The sequence below is a fragment of the Equus przewalskii genome, chromosome 17 (genome assembly GCF_037783145.1).
Source record: "Equus przewalskii isolate Varuska chromosome 17, EquPr2, whole genome shotgun sequence".
Lineage (NCBI taxonomy): Eukaryota > Metazoa > Chordata > Mammalia > Perissodactyla > Equidae > Equus > Equus przewalskii.
The window spans coordinates 59227610-59250494 of NC_091847.1; the positions used below are offsets into that span (position 1 = coordinate 59227610).

The following is a 22885-nucleotide window of genomic DNA, read 5'->3' on the forward strand; positions in this document are numbered from 1 at the left end:
AGTTCTGTGTTTGCGTCATGGTTTTCCCTGGTGCACCCCATTTTGAATTTGACTACTTCCCTTTGACAACTGTGACCGATAATAAAACATAATGAGCTATGAAATTTAAACTATTATCAACAGCAGGTCTGTTTCTGTCTTCAGTAAGTGATTGATGATTTTGCTCAGTGGGAGGAAGGATCCTGACTTCAGTAGTTTTATTAGTAAAATATGACTCTCCCAGCTTATTTTTTTAAGGGCCTTTTTCTTTCAATTACTTATGGAGTATGTAGTAAAAGGAGAGAGGGAGTAGATTTCTTTTTCTTGTCATAGAGTAGCATCTTGAAGGATGGTGTACTGAGGTTACATATTCACTAAAGTCATGTTATTTTGTGACTAATTTTATAACCCTAAGGCATAGAATAGGTGATAATTCTACATTTTAAAGTGAGAGATTCTAATTTGGAGTATCATAATACTGTGCCTAAGCTGAGATTCCTAGAATATAATTAAAGTGACATTTGGATTTCAGTTATACTTTCTTGGTCTGTGTGATATTTACTTCACAGAAAACTCTTTGAAGTAGGGTAGGCCTGAATAGAGACTAATAATAGACCTTTTGTTGAATATAAAAAGAAAATGCGTTTTGTTTCTTTGCACACAAAACAATGGTTTTCCTGTTGAACTTACGTCTGCTGCTTTGAAGAATATTATAATTTTTCAATAATAAAGAATACTAGAAACTATTTTCTATGTGATTTATAGGTGATGGTTTTAAATAACCAGTGTGCTTTCAGTTTTGAAAAGATGCATAAACTTGGATTCATGAAACTGTGTGGGACAAATATCACAAATCAGAGCAAATTTTAAATTGGGTAATAATATCATTAACCTTTGAGCTTCTTTTATGTTCATCATTCCACTCATTCCTCTGGAATACTTCTGGTTCTTAAATGGATTTGTAACTCAAAACTACCTAAAACCTGTTTGCTGTTTGCTCTCTGATTTGTTCACCGTTGAAAACCCATGTGTTTGACTAGTTTGCTCACTTTACTTGGGTGTCATTTATTATTTTAAGTACTAATCATTACAGGGTAAAGTGTTGGGAATTAGTATTAGCCAATACTTAATCTTAATATAGACTTAGTTATGTTAAAATAGATAGAGTATTTGGGGGGGTTGGGTGTAGGAATAAGGAATCTGAAAATTCCTAAATTATATCATTGTGCAGATGGGGGAAAAAAAGAGCATATAAAGATAACTTTTGTGGGTTTGATACCTTCTTTGAACATAGTTTTCAGGGAGGATTTATGTTTAAGATTTTCAACAATTTAGTTGATGAAACCTGCTTTTTCACTTATAACTCCCAAGTTATATCTTAAAAGAACATTTATGTCAGGACAAAGCAGTCTTACACGAGTGGTTTCTGATACCTGAAAATTTGTGGGGTTTTATCAAACTTTGCAATGGGAGCATGATACGCCATTTTTCAGAGATGCAGGACTTGTAATCGCCTTGACTGTGCATCGGTCTGCCACAGTGAGTGTGCAGGCGTTTCTCCTGGGATTGACCTCACACTTGGAAGTTTGACTACTTTTAGAGAACTTTTTCTTATGGATCTATTTTTCATTTAATAGTGACTGTTTTTTAAGGAAGAAGTTTATACAAGTAGTCATTTTTCTTTGCTAGTTACAAACTTGCAGTCCTATTGTTAACTGGAAAATAGATCATAAGATTAAGATGTGGGACATTCTTAACAATTTTGAGATAAGATGTCTTGCATTTTTTAAATATATAAAGCTTTGGTACCTTTTTTGTTAAGTTGATTTGTTTCGTAAATGATTGTCAAGAGGTATTCTTTGCCATAGATTCTTTAAGTTTTGACTACTTAAAACTATTCTTTAGGTTCAGAGTACGGAGGGAGAAGTTCCTCATGTTCCAGCCACTTACCAGCTGGGTCTTACCAAGTCAAAAAGAGGTAAGTAGACCCATAGCCACTAGTTCCCCAGCACATTACCAAAATGTCGTCAGTTGATTTGGAAAAGGGGTTTTTATCTGTCAGTGTTTGTAGCACCTGTAAGTGTAAAAAGAAGACTAAGAACACAGGTTTGCAGGCTTCATTATGGTTTAGTTATAGAATTTTTTTATATCTTCTTGAAAGCATGTGCTCATAAGTCATTGTAGTTTTTGCTTATCCTGTTATCGTCTTGTTACACAATTCCATGTACTCTAAATATTTTGAAGTTCTGCTTAAGGGATGTAGGGAAGTGATAGTGCAACAGGTCAGGGCTACTTTCTACATGGTTGTGATTGAGATGTGTGCTTGTATTGCCCATCTCTGGGTTTCATTATTTAAATCTGGCTCCTAGGTATAATATGTGAATATGCCTCTGGTAGAAGAAAACACCAATCTCTCAGCAGTAGTTAAAGCTAGTTAAATTAAATTCAAACTATGGATCAAAGGTGAGTGGCTGTAGGTAGCATTCTTCCTTTGAATTATTAATTATTGACCAAAATACCTTGGAATCCGTTCCTTTCACTTTTAACTTGCAATGAGAAAAACGTGTCTGATCTTTAAAGTTACAAAGCTTTTGAGATTTAGAGGAGAGGAGAGAGGAAACGAAGAAGTTAAAATGACCACTGAAGGTAGGGCTGTTTATTTTTAAAACTTTACACATGCTGAACCACCCTGGTTTTTTTTTTTAAGCAAAAATTCATATGTATGTTCCTAGAATAGCAAATTACATGTGTGTTCTGATCTCTGAAATGACTTCATAAGAGACAATTTGCATATATTCTTTTCTTTGATTGCAATATGATACTAAGAAACGCTAGTTCCTACTCATTGGGTCACTACAGTTCTGGGCAGACACAAAAAGAACTTTACTGCTTAATTTTCTTCCCCTTGTAAGTTCATAAATATCTGTGTATGTTTCTGAGCTGTCAGGCAGAGTTGACAGCCATCAAGGGGCCTTTGCTTTAGATAGGGAGACAAAGGATACATTGGAAAAAGCAGCTTGCCCTGTGTCAAAAGGGGTAAAAACAGTATAATTACTTTAAGATCTTTCAAGAGTAAGCTTCCTGTGGTGGGAAGGACGGAATGTGGTTTGTATTCACCTCTGGGTTTCTTCCTCTTACTGAAATAAGGTCTCTTATTTCTGGTGGCATAAGTAAAAATGTTAACATTTTTATGAATCATATTTTTCTAAGTTAAAAGTAAAATGGTTTTGTGTGTACATGAGAGGGAGAAAGAAAAAGGTAGTGTTTCAGTCATTTTTGAAGGTGGCCTGTCAGGTTTGGATAATGTGATATGCAAGCATCTTAGATTAATCGTAGTTACAGAATTAGAATCACTGGTAATTTATTTACTTTACAAGTTTGGTAAAAAAAATGCATGTAGTACATGTATAAAAATACTTCACACTTTAGTAATAGGACTTTTGAAGTTACGGTGATCTTACTGTCAAATCCAGTCCTAGGATTTAAAAACTGAAGCCCACAGAGGTTTAGCAACTCAACTCCTGTCACAAGCTAACCTTCAGTAGATACTGTTGAGTGTAGTCCAATATTTTCCTTATTACAGAAGATATTTAATGTTTTCTTTAGCCTAACAGAGTGTACTGGTGTTCTCTTTTATTTCTTTATGATACTGGATAAGTAAAATTTCCAGATTTTGTTTTGTTCTCAGTTCAGCGTTGGCTCTAACTTCCTAGTTTTTAATTAGAAATGTCTTACCTCTTCAGTTAGGACAGAGGTCTGTTTCTTTTAGTTCCACCTTTTTCTTTGGCAAACTGTGTTCTTTGTGAAATTGAAATATCTGACTAAAGAACCTGGATTGTGATTATAGTTTACAAAATAGTTTCACCTACTTTCTACTTAGTTCCTGAAGTCGCCCTGTGAGATAGATAGGAGACAACCTGATTTGCTGAGGAGCGAAGCTGTTGCTTATAGCGGTAAAGCAGGGACTTGAACCCAGGCTCCCGTGTTCTTCTACTGCCCACACCTGTTCTGAAGCCTGCGTCTACACTCTGTCCTAACCTCTGTGAGCTCAGGACTAACCAAGGAGAGGAGAACTCGGCACAGACTGTCCTCCACTGCAGAGAAAGCCTGAGCAGAGCTGCTCAGGGTGTCCTGGGCCCTCTGGCCACTGCCCTTTGCCCGACCAGATTGGCAGTTTCACTTCTAAATTCTTTAAGCTTGACTGCTTAATTTTGTTGTTGGTTTAAGGAGGTAGTTATCGTCATTGACTCATTCAGCAAACATTTTTCATTGTTAGCTTGCTCTAGGTATTTGGGATACAAAGAAGAAATAAGGTTTCTGCCTTCAGAACACTCACAGTCTAGTTTGTTTAAAAAAAGACATGCAAATATAATTACGGTGATAACTGCTATGACATAAGATGTTAATCGTTTTCTCAGTCAATGTAATGCATAATTAGTATCTATGGTAACAGCTTATTCCAATTTAGTTCACAATTATTCTAATTTACCTAGGCTTATCAAGAGTATGGATCAATTCCTTATATTTTATTATGCAGGGTTTGTTTTTGTTTTTGAGGAAGATTTGCCCTGAGCTAACATCTATGTCAATCTTCCTCTATTTTGTAAGTGGAATGCCTGCTACAGCATGGCTCAATGAGCCGTGTGTAGGTCTACACCTGGGATCCGAACCTGTGAACCCCGGGCTGGCAAAGCAGAGCACGCAAACTTAACCACTTTGCCATCAGTCTGGCCCCAAGTTTTATTCATTTTAAAATAATATTACAGAATTATTCTAAATTTTTAATGGGGAAAAAATTATTCCATTCCGTATTGCTCCAGGTTGAACCTGAGGCTACAGTGTAATAGTTTTCAAAGTCAGAAAGACTTTGATTTTGGACTCTATTCAAACATATTAGCAAGTTCTTCCTTCCTATCCTTCAAATCTTAAATGAATGTGGATTTGGTAAACACTTTATTTAGCCTGTTGCTTTTGAAGTTCTGCAGAACTTGACTTGAAGCATCTCTCTTAGTAACTGTAACACTTGTAAAGTGCCTCCCCTGTGGCACTTGTGGTGTGGATGGGTGTGTGACCATGCTTGCTATGTGCTCAATTGGCCTTTTCACTTACTTAAAAGAATTTTTTTTTAGGTTATACTAACCAAGAATTAGAATTTTGAAGTGAAAAATGAACAGGGTTTTTATAAGATTAACAATATTATGTACTGGTTGAACTTATTTGAGTTTCATGCAATTGTTATGAAATAGTTGTTTCATAACTTAGAAATGTTTGCATCATTTGGAACATCAGAGGCATTTAAGTATATCTTTGCATACAAATTATTTAATTTATTGGCCTTAATTGTATTCTTTTCTTATTAGGAAGATAATAGAAGTTTTTACACACTACATTTAAACTTCTAATTTCACCTACTAAATATCTTTATATATTTACATTATGGAAATAGTCTACTTTGGGGCTCTTTTATTAGAGCCACTGATTTTTTCAATCAGTTGTCCTCCAAGAATAAGACATTAATTGGATTTACCAAAATACATTAATTAAAGCTTAATTAGCAACTGAAAACTGAGAATTTGTGATAGATCTGATTGTTTTGGATGAATTGAAGTTACCTCCTGTGCCTTGAAGCCACAGTTTTGCATAAGTAACACTTACTTTTCTAAGAAAGAGTCAATGCTGTGTGTCATCTATTTGTTGGGAATCATATGTCTGTAATCTTACCGTCCTCATTGAAGTCATATGTAGCAGTTTTGTATGATGGTGTTTCTTTCGGTAGATCATCTATTACGTACCGCAAGTCAGCATTCTGATAGCAGTGGTTTTGCTGAAGATTCAACAGAGTCTCTCTCCGTTAATCATCTTCAGGTAAAACTTTCTATTGTAGTAGGCACTGTGATTAACTGCTTCAGTTTAGGCGATTTTTCAGTAGCTATACATTTTAAGACTGAATCTGTGTAGTCTTTATTTTTCAAATGACTGTAAGAATAAAACTTTCCAGGGATGCAGATGTTATCTAAGCATTTGGCTGCAAATTTTAGATTTCACTAATTCTTTATCTCTCTCTGACCAAATATTTAAGAACGAAAAAAAAAGCTCCCTTATTTTTGGACTACCAGGGAAGAGAGTTTATTTTAATCATTAATCTATTCTGTTATTTTTCTTATTTTTACTATCATTGTGTTTCAGTATTTTACGATAATTGTTTATTTAATAACTAACATTGAGTGTGGATCCATGGCTTGCTGAGTATTATATTACTTTTAAGGTATGGTATACTAGATAACCAGAAGATAGGCACATCTTTATCCTCAAGGAGCTTATATTCTGTATTTGTAGTACATAGAATGTACATGAAAGTTGTTTAAAACTTTATAAGCAAATTTTAAAGAAAATTGGAATACGAGAAAATGAGAACCCAGAAAAGAGCCTTTAGAAACGTAGCATTTAAGGGATAGACAGACAAGAGAAGTGTCTAAGGAGGCTCCGAGAGAATAATCTCGTGGGTAGAAAAACTGGGAGATGGAGGAAAAACTTTTGAAAGGAGAACTATGGCCATCAGAGTAAAAAGATGAGAATTTGGCTATTTGGAAACTGAATTGAGTGAATAATTCTCATGGAGTAACTGAGGCAGAAGCATGATTGGAGAGTAAATTGAGGTTAAGGAAGAAAAGATCTGAATGTTGACTGTTTTTTCAAATAAGGATGATAGCTGAAGGATGATAGGTCTTTTGGTCTTTTTCATAGGGTAATGACTTAGAGAAGCTTAAGGGGAGGGGACTGGAAGAGAAAAAGAACTTGATGCAGGAAAATCTGGGATGAAACTCCAGAAATACCCAAGTTCTGGAGAGGATGTGATCAAAAGTACTGGTTGGAAGGATTAGCTTTGAAAAAAGAGACATAGTTTCCTTTCAGAATGGAGAGGAGGAGAGTGGTATGGGGAAGTTTGTAGGTGTTGGGGAAGAAAGTTGAGAAATTTTTGTCCATTTTCTCCGAGTCAGTGTCGTGTTGGAAGAAAAAGAGATGAGATGGGTAGTGAAAAGAGGATTTAAGGAAAATAGTAAAGGTCTAGAATAATCTTTGTGAGAAAGTGGAGGGGTTTCTGATCAGGAGCAATAAAAGCAGTCTTGAACAGCATCCGAGGCGGGAGACCCTAAAAGTATAGAAGCATCATATCAGTTTGGTATTTTGTTAATGATATTTCTCATTTGAATTCTCCATCCTTCCTCCTGTCTTCCTTTCACAGGTTCAGGAGTCCTTGCAAGCCATGGGGAGTAGTGCTGATAGTTGTGACAGTGAGACAACAGTCACATCATTTGGTGAAGACCATGTCACACCAATAGCACAAGAATCAGAGGAGGAGTCTCTGATTGCTTTTCAGAAGGGAAGCAAGAAGGCAACATCAGTTGCTGACAAAAGAAGGTCAGATAGCCAGGATTTCCTGCAGTGTGAGACTGTTGAGAATAAAGGAAATAAACAGTCCACTGGTAGTGCAGGGGATCCTGCTCCTGAAATTACCGAAATGAAAGAGGACTTGTCTCCAGCACAGCCGTTGGAACTGCAGAGGGAAGCAAGTGCTGAAAGTGATGTGGACAAAGGCAGTGAATGTGAATTTGCCCAGTATACCACTCACCATATTCTGAAATCATTGGCTTCTATTGAAGCTAAATGCAGTGAGAAGGGCTCTGAAGATACAACTGGGCCTCCCTCTTCTGTGGACAGAGTTACTACAGCTTTGCAAAGAGCTCAGATGAAGGTTTGCAGTCTGTCTAATCAAAGAGTAGGGCGTAGCTTGATAAAGTCGAAAGATCTGTTAAAACAGAGGTACTTATTTGCAAAAGCTGGCTATCCTCTAAGAAGGTCTCAGTCCTTACCAACCACCTTATTGAACCCAGTGAAGGTTGTGTCCTCTGTCAATGTTCGGTTGTCCCCAGGAAAGGAGACCAGATGCAGTCCACCTTCCTTCACCTATAAGTACACACCTGAAGAGGAACAGAAGTTAGAAAAAGAGGTGACTGAGCCAGATGGTCAGTCTTTAGTTAAATCCACCATTTTCATCTCTCCATCATCTGTGAAGAAAGAAGAAGCCTCTCCGAGCGAGGGGAACCAGTTGGAGGAATGCCATGCTCGAAGGACTCCCACTTGCTCACTGTATGCTCCGGCGCCTATTTCCCAGTCCACCTGCTCCCTTCACTCTGTCCACTCTGAGTGGCAGGAAAGGCCCCTGTGTGAGCACACGAGAACTCTGAGCACTCACAGTGTTCCCAACATCTCGGGCGCCACCTGTAGTGCCTTCACTTCCCCTTTTGGGTGTCCCTACTCACATAGACACGCTGCCTACCCTTACCGAGCCTGCTCTGCGAACCCTCCTTCTGCCATCGAAATGCAGTTGCGAAGAGTGTTGCATGATATTAGAAACTCACTGCAGAATCTTTCACAGGTATGAGAAAAAGTATATCCTTCTTAACTTTTTTCTTTATTGATCTGCGCACCTCTTGATTCACAGAGGATCTAAGATCCAGCAGGCATGAAGCACCTCGCTTTCATTTTCTTACATGCCTAAACTTACCTGTACCTGCGCTCCTCCTCTACTCTTCCCTCCATCTCAAAGGAAAAGCTGTAACTAATCCCGAATAAGGTTAATTTCTCTGCTCACAGTCTCCCTCCCTTCTGGAGAAGAAATTTCGCTCATTCGGTTTCTTCCCTTCTGTAGCCTCTCCTCCAGTGTCTTTGTCATAGTCAAGTTGTCCCTGTTATTAAGAATCTTCCTCCTCAAGTACTTTCTCTCCTTCTCTCTGCCATTTGACAGTGTTCACCACCTCTTCCTTTCTAAGTTTTCCTCCCCTTGGCTTCTGTGTCACCGTGGGCCTCCTGGTTCTGCTCGTAGCTCTCTGACTAAGCTTTCCCTTCATCTACTGACTCCTGATGCTGCTCTTCTGGCACAGAATTAGTCTGCCTCCACTGGGTTCAAAGACTGCCGTTACCTCAGAGAAAAACTCAGGTAAAGTGTGAATTCAAATAAAAATGCTCTATGTGTCTTGTCACTCTAAAGTCCTCTCTGTCAGATGTTTTAGTGAGCTGGAAATAATTTCAAAAAACTTTGAGAATAAGCAAATTGTCTTTAGGTTTGCCTTTCACATTTCCTTTCTAAATCTTTCTCTGAACTACTTACGTTTAGACAATTGAGGAAATGAACAAAATGACAGTGTAATGATCAGAGTGTTGAGCTGGGAGTCAGGAGGCCTGGAATGTATATAATGGATCTCTTATGATAATGACATAGTAGACAGCAAGCCACTTTGAAAGCAAAAATGAAAGTTGTAACTTTTTAAGTTGTATAGTAAGATATACCTTCTTTCAAATATAGATTTTATCCTCATGACAATTGTCTCCTAATTATTTTCAGTCTAACCAGAACGTGGATGTCTGTCCTTACATGTGGAGATTCCTCCTTACAAAACGGAGTTCTGTCTAATTAGTGAGATATCTGTCTATGAGTGAGATATTTAACCTTTCAGCTATAATTACATGAAACTGGGGATTCTTAGGGCCCTGTCCACTGCACCCTCATTGTGCACCTCTCTCTCTCGGCCAGCTTGTTCTGCTCTAGAAGTGGTCTTACTCTTGGATGTCCCATCAGTTACTCAGCTAATTAATTTTCCCACCCTCACCCCACCCTACTCAATAGACAGATGCTCTTCATGACCTGGCGTCTGCCTGTGTCTCCAGTCTCACTCCTTATGTTTGTGTTCCAGCTGTATTGAACTGCATGCAGCCCTCTAAATTGTTGTGCGTTCCTAGGTATCCGTTTTTACATATGCCCCCCCTTTTTTTTTTCAACTTGGAATGCCCCACTTTTGCCTTTCTTTGCCTGACGAAGCCCTGTTTATTTTTAAGACTTAGCTCAGGTGTCACCACTGTTGGGAACACTCACACATCTAATCTGGATTTTGGTGTGTTTCCATCATAGCACTCCCGCACTCACCCCAATATTAAAATAATTTTTTTTAACTTTTCTGTCTTCCACTATGAGAACACTTGAAGGCTGGGAATGCCTTTTCTCTTCTTTTCTTCACCACGTAAAATAGTAACATATAGTAGATGCTCAGATGTCTAAAGGATGAGTGTGACTATGGCTTGCTGCTCTTTCCAGCCAAGTCAATGCTTTCTGTAATCTCAGAGTGACGTCTGCTATTGCTTCTACATTTTTGAGTTTCGTTTTTGTTTTTCTACTTTCTCAAGGCAAGAGGGAAGTCCCACAAGACACAGATTTGAACTGTACATGTGCTTTGCCTCTTCCTCATTCCTATACCTGACACAGAGGAGTAAAGGGAGCAGTGGGGACTGATTTATTTGGTTCCTGATTACAATATGAAGTGTTTTGTTTGTTTGTGTCTGTCTCAAAGAGAAAAATATGTAGCCCCAAATCCCACCTTTTTAACACCTTAGATAATTTGAAAGTAGTTACTTTACCATTGGTTTGTAACCATACTTTCACTCTTTTGAAGTACCCTATGATGAGAGGACATGACCTTGCTGCTGCTCCATATCGTACTCAGAACTCGTCTGTTCTACCTCTTTATGAAGTAAGTTCTTACTGAAATCTTTGTGTTATGAAATAATTTGTACGATTTAGAAGTATGATTTTGTTATGTTGTATTTTAGAATACTTTTCAGGAGCTCCAGGTAATGAGGCGGAGCCTGAATTTGTTTAGAACACAAATGATGGATTTAGAATTGGCAATGCTGCGTCAGCAGACGATGGTTTATCATCACATGACAGAGGAGGAAAGGTAAAAGTTCGCTTTGTCTTAATGTAGCTCTAGTATTTTTCGTTCCAGAAAGCATTGTTGACCTTTTTTGTAATCTGGTTTTTAGTGTTTGGGATATTTGTGAGAGAGGGTAGAGGAAGAAAGACGAGTTCTCCTAGTGATTACTCCTATTGCAGTTGCTCTCGTGCTAGTTTATGAAACTTGGAATTTTAATACTTTCTGATTGCTTGTGAGAGAGTTGTGAATATGAATCCTCCAGACTGCTGTTTTCAAACTGTGTGCCTGTCACCATACCGATAGGTATGAAGTTGATCAGCTGCAGAGTTTGAGAAATGCAGTCCGAATGGAACTTCAGGACCTGGAACTGCAGCTGGAGGAGCGCCTGCTGGGCCTGGAGGACCAGCTGCGCGCCCAGCCCGTGCCTTCTCCCTTCCGCTCCTCAGCTCTGGTGGTACGGTGCCGTGGGGGTTGTCGTACTTTTCACTAAGGGTTTTGTTCTAGTCTTCCACATCATTTAGGACAAGTACCTTAATTTAAAAACACTCATTTTGATAGCATTAGAAGCATGCAGAATGTTTAAGAGGCCTTTCCTTCAAATCAGTTGAATGTGCAAGTTGTGATTATTTTCTTAAATATTTAGTATATTTAGAAATACATTGAAAATTTTTAATCATAATTTTTAATAGTAGAAAATAAGGAGCAACACAAAAGTTTGGGTGTTTTAAAGGAAAAATGATAGTGGGTTAATGTATGACTAATTTAGATTTTAATCACTGCATATAACTGCAAAGAGCACAAATATATATTTCACCCAGTCTTTTTTTCCCCCTTTCTTTCCTTCAAATAAATAACCATTTATCTTAAACTTTTTCTTTATTTTGAATGCTTTTTCATTCTTTATGTTTTTTAAGGAGTCAAGCAAGATCTTTGTAAGGTCAGAAATCATGTATACAACTAAGAGACTAAAAAGAAATACCATTTCTCTTTATTTTATGCCACTTTTCATATTATAGTGTTCCCTTCCATGAAATTTGAACTTCAAGAGTTGTATTATTTTTTTATTTATTTATTTTCTTGAAGAAGAAGATTAGCCCTGACCTAACTACTGCCAATCCTCCTCTTTTTGCTGAGGAAGACCGGCCCTGAGCTAACATCCATGCCCATCTTTCTCTACTTTATATGCGGGATGCCTACCACAGCATGGTGTGCCAAGTGGTGCCATGTCCACACCCGGGATCCGAACCGGCAAACCCCGGGCCGCCGAGAAGCGGAATGTGTGAACTTAACTGGTGTGCCACCAGGCCAACAGTTGTATTATTTTTGATACTGTCTTTGCAGTTTTAGAATATATTGCTTTTAAATGTTGACATCTTGAACTTTTCTCTTTGTTACTTGAACAACGTATTTGATTTTGTTAAAAATAGATGAATACACACACACGAATATATGCACACATATGGAGTAGAATCAGTAGAATAAGAATGTGTATGTGTAGCTAGAGACATATGTGTTATAGCATAGCATACAATATCCTATATCAGCGATGAATATTTTTCCATAAAAAGTTTTGATCCATTATTCTGAGAGATGTGTTGGTGACAGCAGAGAATCAGAACATCATCTGTGCACCTTCTGTCACAATAACACATTTTATAGGATCCCATGATAGTTGAGGGTGACCTTTGTGACATAAAGGAATGTTTCAGGGCAATAATTAGCCAATTCATTTTATAATAAAACATTTGCAATTTGAAAAAATATACACACACACATATCTATTGTTCTTTTTCAGGGAATGTGTGGCAGTAGAAGTGCTGATAACTTGTCATGCCCTTCTCCACTGAATGTACTGGAACCAGTAAGCCTCTCTCCTTTTCTATCGCTGGGGAAGGGAATGATAGAACATTTCATAAACACACAATTTTCCTAGTCTACCTGAAATGGCTTTTTTAGGCCGCTAGAAAACCGGTAATTGCAGTAGTGATTTATCTGTATGGCCTAAAGGAGGTAATGCATCATAAAAAGTATTTAATTTATACTCCAGGGGAAATGTGCTTTCAGTCTGATTCTGGGTCCTTTAGGTATTTGGATCTGTAAGATGACTACTTTTTGAACAAGTCTGATTTTTTAAGTATTTTAAACAAATTTGGTTCATTTGGGGGCGAAAGCATTGTGAGTAACTATTTTGATTTTCACTAGGACTCTTCCTTACAAGTAATTTGGACTCCCATGTGGTAACAAGTAAAATTCATCTAACTATATATTCTAGTTACACATTTTATGGCTTGATCTCACTATGAATTTAAGTTTTTCTTGCTGTTTTTGCAAAGGAAATTGTTTACTAAATGAGTTAATTAGAATCACGTCTTTACAAATTAAGTGATTTTTGGCAGGAATCACAGCTAGGATTTTAACCTTTTTTTAACTACCAATCTTAATTTCAAGAGAGAAGACTTACAGTTTTTCTGATCTCCAGGTCACTGAACTGATGCGAGAGCAGTCCTATCTGAAGTCTGAATTGGGCCTGGGACTGGGAGAAATGGGATTTGAAATTCCTCCAGGAGAAAGCTCAGAATCTGTTTTCTCCCAAGCAACGTCAGAGTCATCTTCTGTATGTTCTGGTCCCTCTCACGCTAATAGAAGAACTGGAGTACCTTCTGGTGACTCAGTGGGCAAACCCAAGACCCATCTAGTACCGAGAAAGAAAGTATTCCGAGCATCAGTGGCCTTAACACCAACTGCTCCTTCTAGAAAAGGCTCTGTGCAGATGCCTCCAGATGTGGAAAGTTCCCAGGAAGTTGGAGCAGCTGAAGAAGCCTTAGAGGCTATAGGACCTAAATCTGAAGTGGAAGAAGGGCATAGAAAAATCCCATTAATGCCAGCTGCTGAGGAAATGCATAAAAACGTGGAGCAAGATGAGTTGCAGCAAGTTATACGGGAGGTGAGTAAAATCTATGCTTAATTAGTTTATATTAGTAGATACGTATTGGAGGAGGTTTTATTTTAACATTATAAGATATTCCTTTGATTCACTGTATTCGGTAATTTTCAGAGTGCTTTTAAATTAACTCTACCATTGATCCAGCTGATGTCTATTAAGATATATTTGTAATAGCATTTCTTCAAATTTCATACTCCAGTGTGAAATAATTTTAATTCTCTGTATTTACTCTTATGAAGAAGGTATTTGTAGGGCTCAAAATAAATGTGACAAACTCTTTAGACTTCTGTTTCCACATTTGTAAGATGAGGGATTACAATTTAGATTTCTTCCAGGATTAAAAGCTGTCATTTTATAATGTCAAATGACATGAGAAAATGGTGGTGTGATTTCAATAAGTATAAAGAATTTGATCTGTTTGGTTTAGTATATGTGCTGCCGAAGTGAGCACTTGATCTGTTTGGTTTAATGAGTAGAGAAATGTGGACATTTTATGAGTTATTCCAAGATAGAAATGCAGAATGAAAAGAAGGTTTATCCTGGATGATGGCAATGTGCAAACCTGAAGCATTTAACTATGGTTCTAGGTCACCAAAAGGACGGCAAAAAATTAGGAAGATTTGTAGTCAAAAGTCAAAAGTTAATTGAGAAAATTAGTAAAATAGCTGTTTTTGCCGCTAGGATCAGGTAATAAGGAATAGTATATATATCATTTAAAAAGGGAGATCTCTATAGATACATTTTTATGATGGCTTTTTATTTTTCTCCTTTTTTTCTCAAATCACACTTTGTCTTTGGGTGCAAAATCCGGTAGATTACATGGGATAAAAATTACACGTGGTGAATAGTATGTTTTTTTCCGTTCTGTTCCCTCATCTTAAGAGTAGCTCTAAGGAAGAACCATAATTATCCATAGTTCTTTCCAACTGAGATATTAAAACCCATGATGAGAAAGGATCTTTATTCCTTCCATTAGTTAAAAAGAGGAATATCTTATACATTAAACAAAAATCACTTTGTAAGTATCTTAATGAGTATCTGCTCTGTAAAGCATAAAAGAAACATACATATAAGACATGAAATCCTTAAGCTTAAAGGCTAGTAGGGAGGTAAACAAGACTAACTCAAGAAACAATTGAACAATTACACAGAAAAGCATTTAGTGTAATGTATTCAAGAACTGAGAATTTAGAAATGGAAAAGGTCAAAATGAGCCAGAGAAATTAAGGTCAGCAGCGCCCTATTTTTAATCTGCGTATTTCCAATAAATTCAGCAATATGAACCTAATGTATTTTTAGAATTAATTTGTGAGTAACATAGAACATATTTCTAGTGGTCATAGGTCAAGAAAGGTGGCAGCAGACCAGAATCTTCCCTCAAATGGGCCATTGATCCTCTGGGTCCAGAGATTAGTTCATGTGTATTAAGTGCCATCATTTATAGCCTCATGACAGTAGCTTGAGAAGTACATTAAAAAGAAATACAGTCAGTTTTGCTGTAGTGTAATATATGCGTTCCTAAAAATTGTTGTGCTATACAAATTCGTGTGATAAAAACCACAGAACTTGTGGGGAAAATAGGATTAGAAGCATAACACTCAAAACTTTGTCCGTGACATATTAAAAAAAAAGATAGAAACCTAATAAAAACAATAGCACAGTTTTATGCACGTTAAATGGTTAAGAAATACATAAATACTGCAATAAATATGGTGCTTTGCCTTGAAAAGACCTGAAATTTGCTTATGGAATTGAGCCTTGGAAGGGTTGCAGCTTGTGAGTTACTGTGAAGTGGTGGAGGAGGGTGATATGAAATCCAGCAGAAGGTTTTAGTACTCGCTATGGATAGCTGTGGCTGCTAACACACAGTGGACTGAGATAGCTAGTAGATGTTTAATGTGTGTGCATTTTGTGTGCTGTGTTCCTGGGTTCAGCTGAATGCATCATCTACCTTCACCTAGTGTTACTTGTGGATGAAATTGCATATAAGCAAACATGAAATTTACATTATAGTCAAGTTGTTTCCTAATATCTCAGTCATGTTGAGACAAATTCACTTTTCAAAACAAGCGTTATAACAGAAGAGATTGCATATATGTAATTTCTTTTCATGACATGAATCACCAACTTAAAGTTTAGAAGATCTTAATTCTATAAATTCATTTGTCCCACTAATGTAATTATTTTTATTGAGTTGGTTGTAGCTGGCTAATGTTTAGCAAGCTCGATATATCCACCGTAGTGGTATATCCACCTTATTCAGTTACATGTGACTGATTATAATCCATTCTTATATGTTTCATATCAAAGGTAATTTTTGAGTAAAATAATTGTTTTTCTCCGTGCTATATTTGTTACTGAAGAAGTAAGTTTTAAGGTACATTTTTTTCCCCTAGAAATGTGATATTTTGTTCCTTTTAGCTTGCTTTAATTTAAAAGTTTTCCTTGAAAACTCAACTTTATGATGCTTGTTTGGTACAAATACTCCCTTAAGGCACACTTGAGTCCTCATTTTTAGAGTTGATAATGGACGGCCTGATGTGTGCTATGAGTAATTTCCTAGAAGTAAAGCATTCCTACACCAGAGCATTGAGTCTTTGGCTGATAGAACATGGCACATAGAGGAGTCCATTGTCCTGTTACACTGCCCTGGTCCTCGAGAATTACTTAATCATTTATAAGAACCTCCTGTTAAATAGGAAAGATTTCGTAATTTGAAGACATTTAAACTGACATGCAGGTCAAATGTTTGAAGAATTTTTCAGAATTTGTTACTAAACCTGTTAATTAGAAACTCCCTAATTCAGAACTTGGTATAGTTTGGAGGAAGTTAGGCTTAACATTTACCCTTTTACTGTCTTAAAAGGAGGACTTACCAAGCAAGGGTATACAGGTCAAACAAGGCGTAAGAGGAATATCGATGTGCTTAAGAAAATAAAAGGTTTTAAAGCACTTTAAAAGCATATATTAAAAAGCATAAATTAGTCCAATGCCATTTATAATGGAAAAAACGTGTTAATATCATCTTAGTTCAGTGACAATGGTGTACTGTTAGACTTTGTTTACAAAATATTTAAAATTCAGATTAGTCTTGATTCTGTTCATTTCAAATCTGTAATCTTTTTACCTAAATATACATGGTACTGAATTCCAATTTTTTTCAAATTTATTGTATCAACTTCCAAGAAAATTAAATTAGAGTCTGTCTTCCCAGTAAATTCTGAGTCCCCGACCCCGTTAACAAAGCCACTATTCAGGAAGGCAAGATGCAAGCTTGGGTTGAGCAGTTTTGCAGGTGAGGATTAAGTGTGTTTGGCAGATGCTTTGAGGGACGTTTTCTTATTGCACTCATGGGTGCATGAGAACAAAGATGTCTGTCAGGCCTTTGTTTCCATCATTTCACCACATGTGGTTTTTAAAAGGAATGCTTTTATTATTTATAATGTGTTAGTACAGTAGAATTCTTCTTTAAAGGAGAACACCGAAAGTCCTTTCAGACAAATATTTAATACACTCATTCAATAACTATGCTTTTGTCAGGTTAAACATACCTCTTTTCTGCAGATTATGTATGTTGTGGTGGGAAAAAGTACACTCTCTTGGAATTTGCCAAGTGGTCTGTGAAGTATGTAATCCGTGGTCTAAAGCTGTTTACAGTTACATAAAAAAAAAAAAAAGGAAAAAGATTACTTAATAGAAGGAATGAGCATGTGCCCACGGAAGCAAATTCAACAGAATTAAAGGTCAAAGAGTAAACATAGATTTCTTTGTGTTTAGAGAGTTCTTTGTTTATTGAAGTTCCTAGGGTTGGTTCATGATTTTTAGTATCTATGTTACAGTTCATCTGACATGCTTTAAACATGTATTTTGGTAAATACACAGCATGCCTGTGTTCTTATTATAACTTCTTTTAGTGATCACTTGATATAATGGCTGCCACGAAGCAGGCACTCAGTAGATGCATGTTAAGTGGATGCATTGCCCCACTGCAGACTTGCAGTCAGTCTGTTAACGTTGCCCATGAGCATTCCTTTCTCACTCTCAAGTAGTCTGTCTTCAGCTTGTACCACTTTTTGGAAATTGTACTCATAAAGGCAACTTTACCATCATCCCAGTAGAGTTTTCTCACTCCTAATCCTTCCAACCTCTCTGTAGCATAGGAGATTTTAGAACTAATTTACTTATCCATACATTTGTTCCTTCAATAAATTATTAAAGGCATCTTGTCATTTTCAGTGCCGGTCTGTCTGTAGTCCTTTATTTTTCTTCTCTCTGTTCCTTTTTGTGTCTGATATTGTCTCACTCTCGGGCTCTCTTGTTCTGTCTCTCTCACTCTCTTGTTGATGCATTCAGTCAGACATGGATTGAGCACTTACTGTATGCCAGGATACATTGATAAAGGAGACCAGTCCTCTCCCTGAAGTAGCTCACAGCACACCACTTTCCATTTGACCTCATCCTTCCTATCCTATTTCCTTGGACTCCCTAGTAAGAACTTTCTTGTCAGCTCGGCTCCTTTTTTGCTGCCCTCTCATCCAAGGTGCTCCTGCTGCAGTTTTCCTTCTCACAATCATCTGAAATTGTCCTTTGTTTTTCATGACCTACTATTTTGTGTGTGTGTGTGTGAGGAAGATTGGCCCAGAGCTAATATCTGTTGCCAATCTTCCTCTTTTTTGCTTGAGGAAGATTGTCCCTGGGCTAACATGCATGCCAGTCTTCCTCCACTTTGTATGTGGGATGCTGTCACAGCATGGCTTGATGAGGTGTGTGTAGGTCCGTGCCCGGGATCTGAACCCACGAACCCTGGGACACCAAAGTGGCATGTGAGAACTTAACCTCTGTGCCACCAGGCTGGCCCCATGACCTGCTGTTTTAAGTCTCCCATTCTCTGAGAATTTTTTATTTTTCCTCTTCCAGAACATACTGGTCTCTCATTTTTCAAAATTTTTTCTGTTCTTATGTCATTAATGAATTAATAAATTATTTTTTCCTCTTAATAGTTTATAAAACAATATTCATTTTTTGCCCATCTAGATTAAACCTTCCTGATGGTAGAGACTTATGTTTTACTCCAGTAATGTCTGTACCCTTAAAAATGTTGGCACACATTTTTGGTTTGTAGAGAATACTTTTGGCTAGTTTGTTTTTTGAATGATGAAGAATGATGAGATTTAATAAAATTGCCATATCGCATTGGACAAAAGGACGAGAAAGACTATGTCATGGTCTTTTGTAAATACAGATTTGCAGAGGTTCTGATTCAACACATTGTAATTGCACTCATATACTGTGGCTAAGAGATTCTAGTTTTCCTAATATTTCTATCCAACACATATTCGTTTGAAAAATGAACCTGAAGTAGCATGGACTTCAGAAACTATTTTTAATGATGTTTAAAGTTTAGAAATATTGGTAGAAGGTAAAATGAGAAGCTGTGTTTATTTAAATATATTCCAATACAGATGGTTGGTAGCTAAGGAGTGTTTGTTTCTGTGAGTACTTACATATAAATCTGTGTATTGTGTTCCATTTTTGCATGACAGATTAATACAGAGCCATTTTTGGAAAGACTTCAATTGAGATATGTTCAGGATGTACTTAAGAACATTTTAGGAAATAGATCAGTCTGACAGGAAACTGTGGAAATGTAGAATTTTTAAAAGCTGGTTGAGTGTCTTGAGTGCTAATTTGGGAAGGCATTATCAGTTTATTTCAGGAAATACACATTTAAAGCCCTCACAAATAGCTATTTGGAGGTGATGCTATATCATTAGAGAGAAAAAGGCGTGGGTAGGCATGTGTAGTGTTTGGACATCTGGAGAAGAAAATCTTGATAGAATTGTCATTGCCCCTAGGTCTATTGGCCTTTTCCAACAATAAAATAAGATTTATATCCTTCTCTGAAGCAGAATTTTCAGGCAGGTGACAAATGTACCATACAACCAAAGAAAAATTTATTCCTCTAGAGTTTAGGGTGGTTTAGAGGATGTTTTTCATGTTTTAAAATAAATTGCACTAAATGATCTTTCCATTTAAAGTGTACATATTAGGTGAGAACAATATATAACTTCTTTAGCTACTTTGCTTTCGGTTGGTTTAAACAGGCATATAGTTGTATATTATTTTGCCACTAACAGGTTTTCTTAACAATGAGAACATTTGAGTATCCTGCTAATTACCATACAAAGATAGTCATTAATAAAAAACATAAAAGTGAAACTAAGATTTAATCAGTTTTTCCAGGTTATTTTGTATCATGAAGGAAATTATTTAATAGAAGTTTTTAGTCTATAAAATAACATTTTCTAATGTTCTCAATTTAAGAATTGTGATATTTTGTAATGGAGTTATCTGAGTTATGCTAAACCAGACCTCAGAGTCTGATCTGGGTTTGAGGATAGATGGACACGATTCCCCACCCCTCTCCCTATTTCATGAAGGTTTACATAAAGGTTGTTGTTTTCTCTATGGTTTAGCTGATGCAAGAATTAAATACTATTTATGTTTTTTGAAAACAGAAAAAATGGATTGCAATCTTATTGTTAAATTCTTATTTTCGTCTTTTTCCATTCTAGATTAAAGAGTCCATTGTTGGAGAAATCAGACGGGAAATTGTAAGTGGACTTTTGGCAGCAGTATCTTCAAGTAAAGCATCCAGTTCTAAGCAAGATAGTCATTAAATGGAATTTATAGGTAAATTTTTCTGAATTTGTTTGTTTAGCTAAATGTAAATTAGTGCTTAGTTTTAAATGCTTTGTTTTCTTAATACACAGGTCTGTTTCTCTAGCTAGATTTTTATTTTCATCCATGTAATATGTTAGCCAGTGTGAAAACCTCATTTAGCCCCATTTGAAGTATAAGCGGGTCAGATCTCGTAATACTGACCCCTGAGGAATTATCAGTATTAATGTCATTTTACTGAAATTTCATTGTAGTAAAAAATGCTGAAATTAGGGAATCAGGACCTGCAAACCTGAGTCTTATTTTGGTAGCATTGGCTATAACGATATTTCAGATGTACATTTTATGGACCAAGATTTTGAGAATTAATCACAAATTCTTAGTACCTTACTTAATTTTTTTGTCTTTTAAACAAACATATTCCATAGGTCCATATCTAATCATGTCATAATTTATAGAGGAGAATCTTGTTTATATATATTTAGAGAATATTCTCATCTTTCTTTAAGGGAACCTTTTAATAGTAATATTTGAAAGATATTTAATGTTCTCTTTCTTTTTTAAGGTTGGCATGGATCGTATTAGCTGTATGATATTGGAGTTACCAATGATATACACTGGTGGAGGTGTTATTTGTGCTTCAGAAGATACTTGCTGCTGATCCGGCCTACTGTATACAATGTACAATGTTTATTTCTTCTGTGCGTATCTTTTTTAAAAACATACATAGAAACTTACGCACTTTGCTGACTTTCTTTTCTAAACTATCAAAACTGTAGCCATTTGAAAAGCCTAATATTTATTTGTATGTCAATATTTTCCAATTGATTCCCTATGTAGAATTAATCTTAAAACTTGAAAACTTCCGGACTTAACCAACTTATAAATAACATATTTCTTCAGACTAGCTTCTTAAAACACTGACCTCTATGAGGTATTTACTGTGCAATAACTGATTCATTTTTTGAGAGCTTGAAGCAACCAATGGTTTTCCCTCCACTGCTGTTAATTAGTGTCACTTCCGAGAAAAATCGTTCTGTTGTAAAAATTGCTCTTAATTCTTGAGGAGGTTACTAATAGCAGTAGGATAGAATTATATGAGGTTACCTACAACTACTTAATGTTCTTACACTGTAAGCATTGTTACTTTACCCAAGACAAATGTAATTTTATTATAGCTTATGTAGTATTTTTCTTTTGGAAACATGCCTTATGTTAAACACTATGTACTTTTTGCGTTGTCCAGACTTCTTTATTATAAGGAGATGTTTCTTCTTCTGTCTTTTAGGCTAAATAGTAGACTATTGCCAACATAATGGGGCCTGTGACTTGAATGGATAGAAACGAATAAGCTGGTTTAGTTTTTTTAAAATGGAAGTAATTTAGATTTGTTCTCCTTATAATAGATGGTTTTAATTCAGTTTTAACCAGTGAGAACTGTTTGTTTTTATGAAAAAAAAAGAAGGAAGGTGGTTTCCTATTTGATTTTGTATGTGTTGAATAAGTGTGTAAAGTAACAACCAAATGTTAGTGGAATTACTCTTTTAGCATTTATAATTTTCAACGCCTATTTTATTTCTTTGTGTGAAATTTTAATCAAAAGTGGTTGAGATGTTAACAATGTTCTTTGAAGAATATCTAAAAGGTTTATAAATGTTTGAATTATCACACAAAGGCTGATTTCTAAAAAAAAAAAATTAAAACAATAAAGTATTTATTTTGCCTAACATGTTTTTAGCATATTCTTTTCTTGAACTACAATATGAAGAATTTGGATTAGGTTTGATGAGTAACAAATAAGGTCCAAAAGAATTGGAGCATATAACCTAATAGGTTGATGTTCTCTTTTCTTGAAGAGCCTTCTATGATGCTTTCAAAAATATAATTAAGACTAGACCACCCTGGAGAAAGTGCTCATACTAATGTCTCTTGTTCTCATCTAGTTCTGTGGTCCTAATGATTACCATCTGAGGCCAAATAAAACTCTTCTTTAAAATGTACTGGTAAACTACAAGGAACAGACATTAAAGTATTATTTTATTCTTTGCTCAAATTATTCAGCAATTTAACTAGTTGATTCTAACAATAGCAATGATACATATAAACCAAACACCTTATATTAATAGTAATACAGGCATCAATAATTTTAGCTCTTCAGCTTTGTAGTGACTTATAGTTCATTTCTGACAGTACAAGATACCCAGAATTTGATAATAAAAATTAGAAATATAACAATTGTAATAATAGGCCAAGCCAGTGGGCAAATCACTTACATAGTATATAAATGAAATAAAATGAACTTCAACACTATCAGAGTTTCATCTTTCCTCTCCCCATTCTAAACCTTTGTGTACTTAAACATTTGAAAGCTACTGTATTCAAGGCACCATGCTAGCTGCTCTGTAGAAATGAATGAGAGAGGGTCTGCAAGCTAGATGGAAGAACAAGGCATCTTTTTTTTAATGGGCCACTTTAGAAGTACCAAATGAAAAATATGAAGAAGAAGAATAAAATG

General features: G+C 36.1%; 1 protein-coding gene across 13 annotated transcripts in view; it reads left to right on the forward strand.

Moving 5' to 3' along the window:
* ITPRID2 (ITPR interacting domain containing 2) overlaps positions 1 to 22097 on the forward strand; it is a 104271-nt gene extending 82174 nt beyond the window's left edge. For 6 of the 13 annotated variants that reach the window (XM_070580357.1, XM_070580361.1, XM_070580360.1 and 3 more), the window contains 10 exons: positions 1885 to 1957; positions 5756 to 5844; positions 7223 to 8416; positions 10485 to 10562; positions 10642 to 10769; positions 11049 to 11199; positions 12541 to 12606; positions 13225 to 13689; positions 20265 to 20382; positions 20936 to 22097. In XM_070580357.1, coding sequence (XP_070436458.1) covers positions 1885 to 1957; positions 5756 to 5844; positions 7223 to 8416; positions 10485 to 10562; positions 10642 to 10769; positions 11049 to 11199; positions 12541 to 12606; positions 13225 to 13689; positions 20265 to 20369 — 2349 coding nt within the window. In that variant the 3' untranslated portion in view covers positions 20370 to 20382; positions 20936 to 22097. The remainder of the gene's footprint in view (positions 1 to 1884; positions 1958 to 5755; positions 5845 to 7222; positions 8417 to 10484; positions 10563 to 10641; positions 10770 to 11048; positions 11200 to 12540; positions 12607 to 13224; positions 13690 to 20264; positions 20383 to 20935) is intronic. The other 7 variants (XM_070580362.1, XM_070580363.1, XM_008522791.2 and 4 more) reach the window with 4 other exon arrangements.
* The last annotated feature ends 788 nt before the right edge of the window (positions 22098 to 22885 follow it).